Here is an 8,015-nt window from a genome sequence, read left to right as displayed (position 1 = left end):
CACAGACCTCAGGTGGGGTAAGGTTTTCATGAAAAGCACTTTGTTATAGAGAGAGCTGTTAATCTCATAACATTTAATAGGCTGTCACCAACATTTAGCGCTTCCACAGATTTGTATTTATTTTTTTTAAAAACAGCTGGGCTAAAAGCCTGTTTTTAATATTTCAAAATACCTGATTCCAGGAATGTCCTGTCTCCTAACATGGATGTTTTTTATTCTGTAACCCCACAAATTCTGCCATAAACAGTCAGAAACTAGGATTTAATAGTGCAAATAGACTCCTAACATAATAATGAACTGCAAGCATTTGCCATGTAAAGAGAAATCAATAATCTTTACAAGAATTGTAGTCAGATGTAGGTTTTGGTTCTCTAAACAAACAAAAAAATCTAATGAATAAATCTTATGCTACTGTCCAATAATCATACTTGCTTACTTTTCATTTTTTGTAGTAGTACAATAAAATGTTAATGACTCCAGATGAAAGCAAAAGGACAACGAGACTACCTTAGATAGTATCAATAATGTAAAATAGCTATATCCATTGCTGAATTGAGAATACACAGTACAACTATAACTGCAGATTAAGGTCTCCAAATTCAAATATAACTTTTTGATACTGTAGTACCCAACTGCTCATAAAGACGGTATTCACAAATTGGTCCAATCCTGTTCCCACTGAAGCCACTAGAAAAATTCCCATCTGCCTCAATGGGATCAGGATATGGGACAAAACTTAAAGGCAAAAGAGCTACTATCAAAAATAATTATTTGATGGGCCCTATTCTGCAATCCTTAGTCATGTGTCTACTTGCATTGGTATTATGTCAGCTTCAGCAAAAGTTGCAGGACTAGGACTTCATTTGTATTTAAAATTGTGAATATGCCTATCCATGTATTTGACATGTACACTATTACAAATACATGCACACATATACTTGATCCATAAGTACTTTGCTGTAATTAATTCTAGGATTTCTGTTGATAGCATGTGTGTATAAGAAAATACTTCAAGTTGTTTGTGGCTGGCATTTTATATGTAGTGTACTTTTTCATTTCTCACCTAACTAAAGAAAACTGTTCCAGTTCTGAATTATTAAAAAGCATATAGGAAAGACAAGGTGATTTTTAAAAGCCATGACACAGAAGGATTAAAATATTTTAACCTTAGAGGATATAGCATAGAAAATAAAATGCAAGATGTATAGTTTTTTTAGGACTTATTTTGTAGATTTCGTATATATTGTATTTACAGGAAACATATATATATATACCGTTGCAATGGGACTATAGCCTGCTTACTAACTCATTTTCCACACTGTGAAAACACTGTACAGTAAAACCAAACAACAAAATAAATGCATTTCCACTGCACAAAATTACTACACTTTTGGTTAAAAGGGTTGTCAGTCAAGCAAGCAACAGTTCTCCTAATTCTCCTCCCTATAGAGTTTAAGTCATTTTAATAGGCCACTGAAGAAAAAGAATGCAGCCATTTGACTAAAATACATTTAGCAGAAAAAGTACGTTAAAATTGTTTTTGGTAATTTCGTTTGAGCCTTTACACAAACCTGTTTTAAACTCTTCTAGCAGCGTATTTGGGATTTTACATTTATCCTACCTAAAGATTTGGAGCATTTGGGGATTTAAAGACAGATTTGAAACACTATGGCAGCTAACAGTAAACCTGCATACAAAGCTGCCAGTAAAGCCTAAGACTACTTATTTCACATGAGATACCTTGAAATAAGTTTTTATTTTTTTCTCCTATTTTTCCTTCAGCTCTACTGAGAGTCATATACCATCCCCTTCTCCACCAAACTTCAAATAAATAATACATCAAAACATTTAAATGCAGAAATCTTAAAAGGGATGCAATAAATAATATATGTAACAGCTCTCAGTGAAATAACACATTTAACCAAACTGTGTTCCAGGCAGAAACTGATTTTTAAGTCCCATCTTTAAACTGTGCACTTCAGATAAATATATTATTTCACTTTGAGCTACTGTGGATTTACAATATACACGTATTGGGTTTATACATATTAAATACACATATGAAGCACTTATGATAAAGAGCAGATTGCTAATATATTGAAGCACAGTTTCTTTCTGGATAAAGTACACACATATCATTGATATTTATATTAAACGTGTATTTCAAGTTTTGTTGCATTAAAATAGATTCGCCACTCTCTTAGGTGCAGGAGTAAATATTGCTGCTTCTGAAAGTCCCTAATCAAGAATTTCTTTTAAGTTTGCTATGTTCTCTGTATTTCATGAAATTTGACAGTCTACTTGGTCACAGTTGGTGAGATGTCCTACATAGTGCCATGGTGGTGAACCTTACCATTCTAGTGCAGGTAACTTTCCAACTCTCCCAGAGCACTATTACAACCAACAACATACTATATCTGTACTTTAACAAGAAAGAAAGTTTACACGTTATGGCTGGAGTCAATACAAACTGGCTAGTTTCAATACCACAGAAGCCCACCTAATCCACCCCACTACTCCAAATCAACATTTCTGGGATTATGAGGGCTTCTGTGACAGCAAAGTGTCACAGAAAGCTAAGTGAGATGGAGTTACTGAACCCAGCTCTATAAAGATTATGCGTACAAAACATAGCTATACATTCATTACAAAATGTTTGGAGCCTGATCTTTCAGAGATGCTGAGCACCCACAATTCCATATAAAGTTAATGGGATTTGCGGATGCTACCTCGGGGGGGAGGGGGCGGTGGAAATCAGACTTGTGGTTTTGAAAGGATTTTTAATAGCGCCTACCTTCTCTACCATACCATTGTAACTGGATCAAGTGATTACAACAGAGCTCTGACAGACGTGCATATAGGAGACCACCCCTTATAGATTTAGGCTATATATTACTGAAGCACATCCTACAAAACTAATAGCAGAAATGTGCTTCTATTATTTACAAAATATAAAGTGCATTATTATTTAATCATCGAACTGACAGACTTTCTGCCTGGACCACACAGCTTTAAAACAGAGGTGAGGGCTTTAATGTAAAATTCACTCATGAGAACCTATTAATTCAAGAGATTCAGACTGATGCTTTTCACCCTGTCCTCTTAGAATTGTTTTTGGCCATGCTCTTTAGTGCAAACAAGCTTGTGTTTTTCTCAAGTTTAAGGGTCAGGCAGTTTTAGGGCTTAAAGAATGACAATCTATTTAGAATGCACTGAGAATTCAATATTCCTTTGTGTTATAATGGGCCCGACTGCACATAAGCAGCATAATACTGCTGCTCTCTAAAGCTGGGAACACACTGCCAAAAATAATGAGGAACCCGTTTCCAAATGTAACCAATGTAAGTTTGCATTGCTACATTTTGAGTTTGTTAGTGTTATGCTTGGATCATAGTATTTGCAATCAGTGCTTTACATTTCTATGGAAAACTAGTAGTCAGTGTTTTAACTGTAGATGGCTGGCTCAAGCGTTGTCCCAGATACTCAGGTGCGTATCACCGTGTGAGAGTAAGTGCATTAGCTGATTTTACAAAATACAAGGCAACACTTACCTGTGTATCAGAGCTGAGAATTGAGCTTGTTCAGCAGCCAGCAGGTACTGACTTCCTGGGGTAATAGTTACAATACATGAATGCATTTCTGAAGGCCAATTAATAAATACAGGAAACCTAATTATGAAGCAGTGATGCAAACTGATACCGATCTACATCTTCACTGGAGCACTTTCAATAGCTAAGACGTAGTCTGGCTCTAATTCTCCAAAATGGCAACTTGATAGCAATAACAATGCCACTTTGCACTGGTTTGTTTTTTAAACCTGTGAAGGAAATGTATTTTTTAAATTACTAATTACTTGCACAATTAAAATATTTTTCTCCATTAAGAGCAAAAGAACACATGGAATGCAAGATTATCTGCATTGCACATATTACGCTGGAACAATTCCAATGAATGAGCTTTTTATATCAAGTGATACAAACATTATTTTAGACTGGAAGATGCTGAGTGTAGAGGGGAAAATCCACGAGAAGATGGGGTGCAAGGGGAGAAGTGAGCATAAAAAGTTCTTACATTCACAGTTCCAGATTGCTGGAAGTTTTGACAAGTTCATCACTACTTTAGGCACTGTGATGGGCAGCAGCAATCAGTGAGATGGTAACTTAGGCATTGATGAATCATTCACTAATATTCTGCTATCAAGCCAACAATAGTATAAATTGTTATTTCAGTATGATTTGTGACTTCTTAAAACAATTTTTTTGTTGTTTTTTTTTTTTTTTTAGTACTTCACTATCCAATAGGAACCATTAGCCCTAGGACTAAGGTTATAACCTTCAATTGCTTGGTCATGGCCCAAATGGCCCATTAGCAATTCAAGTGACTAAATAAGAAAATTTTGCTTTGGATTAGAAAATATCTGAAACAGCAATCAATACATTAGTGATTAGTTTATGGTATTTTTTTGACACTAGGCCAACTGGTTGTTAGCTCTAAGGGCATCACCTAAAACAGTGAAATTAACTTCTTTACATTTTTCTTTTCTGTCACAGGCGTAACATGTTCCTAATAGTTCTTTGGTGACTTTGGTGCAAGCTTTTTTGTTGTTTGATCATTTTTAGCACCCAAACTAAAGGTCAGATTATTCACTTAATCCCCACATACAGTCCTTCCTGATATTACTAATGGTATATCAGATCAAAGACATGATAAGGAGTTTGAATTTAATGTGGCCTTCAAGCGTGCAGGCAGATTAAAATTAAGACTGGGGACAATTTTGGGTTGCAGATAAGTGTGTTTAAACAGATTAAACTTTACTGTTTGGATTAAAAGATAGCTGGCTCTCATGCACACCAGCTACTTCATTAAAAAACATGATTTGGGTGGTGATAAATTTCTGTAGATATACAGTAGCACTTAAAAAAAAAAAAAAAAAACCACATAAAAAAGGTAGGCGAAATGGAGTCTCTAAGCAAGGGATTTATAGCCCAATCCAACTCCCATTGATTTCAGTGAGAGATGAACTGGCCCCTAAATGCTGAAAAATTTCTTCATAAAAATAAATCTGTTTTTGCTTTGAGATCCAAAAGCATTTAGAATATTCTATGTCCCCTTTCTAACTCAACCCTCCTGAACAGATAATGCTACACATTTCCCCTCCAGGCAGAGTATTTGGATTTCAAGGCAGCAATCTGTGGGAAGTTGTAGCTCCATAGTCTTCAAGGGGACTTCACGCAGGCCTAACAGTCTGCCCACGTGAATCAAATTGCAGGATCATGGCCCCAGCTTTAACATGGTGGGGAAGGAGTGATGGAGGTGGGGGCATAGATATTATCTTGGAATACTAAAACCTATAAAAATAATAATTTATAATGGCAATGCTGACACAGCTTTAGCCATAGCATTGTAAATGCGCTACCAATAAGTGTGAAATTAGAGAAGCATTTTTATACCAATTAAGTGGTGCACCAAACTCTCCCAAAGGTTTTTCCTCAAAGTAGAAGGACGAAACCAGAAGCTATCCTCATACTTTTAACATCATACCTGTGTTACTCATACAATTGGGAGAAAACCCTGGAAACCCACTTGCAACAATCATTCAGCCACCAAAATGCCCACTTCCCAGCTCCTTGCTAGAGCCCCCCAAACTACCAACAATATAAAAATAGTTTTGGAAATTTTGAGAGCACATAAAAAATCCTCAACCTTACATGATGTAATATGTAGATGAAGAATGGATTATTTTCATTAATTTGGTATAACCCATCACAATTCAAACACCGCTTTACTTTTCTGTGGCACTCGAATTTTTTGGTTACCACAGAATTATTAAGCTAAGAAATTAATATTCCACTCTTTGACAATCCCTTATAAAGGCTTGACCTGCTATCGAGATTTTATCCATAAAGAACATTGCTTAAAATTCAGTAATTAGTGAACACTGATTTAAAATGTCTACCTTTCCTCGTATAAGTAGGTAACATGCATACAAAGTCAATTTTTGTGGTAAATGACCTGTAGTTAAGCTTTTCAGATTTTAACTCAGCATGGACAATATTCAGTTCTGGAAAACCCGTCATAAGCAGAAACCAATACTTTTCAGCATAAGGTACGTCTGGCTTTTTTGTATTATGTTCTAGTGCAACACAAGCCTTACCTAGACTATTTAAAGGTCAGAATGTCAGATTTTTGTGCTGATATGCATACTTTCATAGTCTTCAATACTTGAAACAGCTGATTCATTTAGATTTGGGAGGCTGATATTCCCACAGGAATTAGAGAGATGTGTTGGGTGTCATTTAACATAACCAGATTTCAGAAGTATTATATACTGGAGTTATTACTAACAACAGGCAAAGGACTTACAAAAAATGAGGGGCAACTTCTTCAAACTACTAAATATTCAAACTACCTCTAGCCAATTTATGGTTTTCTGTTTTGCCTGACGACCAGTTCAAATGCACTCTATTCCAGACCCTCTTGCTCTTCACCACTGTCACCTGTGACATCCATTCTTTTCTCTTTATGGCTGTTGTAAATTCTCCTCATTTCTTCTTCATACTTGATAAAGTTTTCCCCAAACCTTGTCCACGCTTTATACGGGACAGTGATGGTGTTACGGTAAGGTGGTCTCACCTCACTTACCTTCAAAAAAATGCCATACCTGTTAGAGCCCACATCAAAGTAGAACCGCTTGTTGTCCACCCTGAAGGAAGTCCCCTCTGGAAGCTCAAGGGGTTCATCACCCCCACCTCTTCGTTCTTCTATATCTCCCTCCCCATATTCTTCAATTAGCTGGACCAAAGCATCCCTGAATTCAATCATCCCTTGGGCTGGAAGGACAATAGTCTGTTCCTGTCCCAAATTGTGGCCAAAATAACCTATCATGCCCGGTCCTCTAATCATGGTTTGTCTAATCCTTAAGAAACGCCCACGTTGATTCTCCTTCAGGTCTAGATAATACTTCCTGTTGTCTCTTTCTATATACTCAGTTTTCAGGACACTGTGAGGATGCTCTTCGGATTCAACAGATGCTGGAGGCGAAGGCAGATGATGCTGTTGCCGCCGTCTCAAATCTTGATCTTTGCCATTACTGTGTTCATGTCTATGACTCTGGCTGCCTTTGAGGCCCAAATGGGCATAGTGCTCTATGAAATCTCCCAGATAATCCTTCAGCTCAGCAGCCACAGACAAGGAAAGAGTCAGTTTGCTTTTCCTGATATTTTCCTGCCTGCCTCTTCCTATCCAGACCTCCGCTATCTTCAGGAAGCGGCCTCGGGAACTCTGCTTCACATCCAGATAAAATCGCTTTTTCTGGATGTCCACCCTTTTGGAGGCTAGCTCCTGGATCTCCATGCAGCCCCCCTGAGAGGAGGCAGGATAGTTATACTGTTGTTGAGACTGGGAGTAAATGCTCCTGTGCAGGCTGGAGCCCCCCACACTCCTTCCTCCTCCTCCTCCTCCTCTCCCTCTCTCCATCTTTACCAGTCAGCTGGAAATAACAAATATATAACAGACACAGACCATAATATCAGTGACAGGAACCTGCGCTGCTTCTCAACATATCTCTGCTCAGTGTTACTTTCCCCACAAAGATGCTTGTACCCCGGGCTCCAACCATGACACTCCGCAACATGGGAAGAGATCCCAATCTCCGTGACTGCTTCTATCCTTCCACTTTGTGTGTCACCCTCAAACTTCTCCAATAACCATCCCGTCACAGCCCCCATCACTACTACCCTCCCACCAACAGCCACCCCACAACCCCCCTCCCCTGATAATCATCCCCATAGCCCCGTTTCTGTCACGCTCCCCCCAAAACTGTCTACCCATAGTGCCACTAATCTCCACCATTACAGCCCCCAGGACTGGGGGATTCCCCAGGAGACTGGGTGTCACCGGCATAGCACCACTCTACTGCCACACAGTCCTCTGCAATTCCCCCCTGCCCTACCACTCTACTGCCCTCTAGTTTGTCCCTGGATGCAGCCCCCAGTAAACCCCCATCAAACCCCCAT

At 38.3% G+C, this 8,015-nt stretch overlaps 1 protein-coding gene across 1 annotated transcript; it reads right to left on the bottom strand.

Annotated features, from left to right (window-relative positions):
• Window positions 1–6,462: 6,462 nt before the first annotated feature.
• PURG (purine rich element binding protein G) lies at window positions 6,463–7,476 on the bottom strand. The gene has a single exon (XM_024205154.1). It carries the CDS (start codon window positions 7,474–7,476, stop codon window positions 6,463–6,465), a length of 1,014 nt encoding a protein of 337 aa, XP_024060922.1.
• Between the last annotated feature and the right edge of the window lie 539 nt (window positions 7,477–8,015).

This window comes from Terrapene carolina, unplaced genomic scaffold (assembly GCF_002925995.2).
Source record: "Terrapene carolina triunguis isolate 2854851 unplaced genomic scaffold, T_m_triunguis-2.0 Scaffold136, whole genome shotgun sequence".
NCBI lineage: Eukaryota > Metazoa > Chordata > Testudines > Emydidae > Terrapene > Terrapene triunguis.
This window is presented reverse-complemented; position numbering and strand designations above follow the sequence as displayed.

Excerpts from the sequence above, each read along its gene's own strand:
- PURG (XM_024205154.1), bottom strand. The coding sequence starts at position 7,476 with ATGGAGAGAGGGAGAGGAGGAGGAGGAGGAGGAAGGAGTGTGGGGGGC.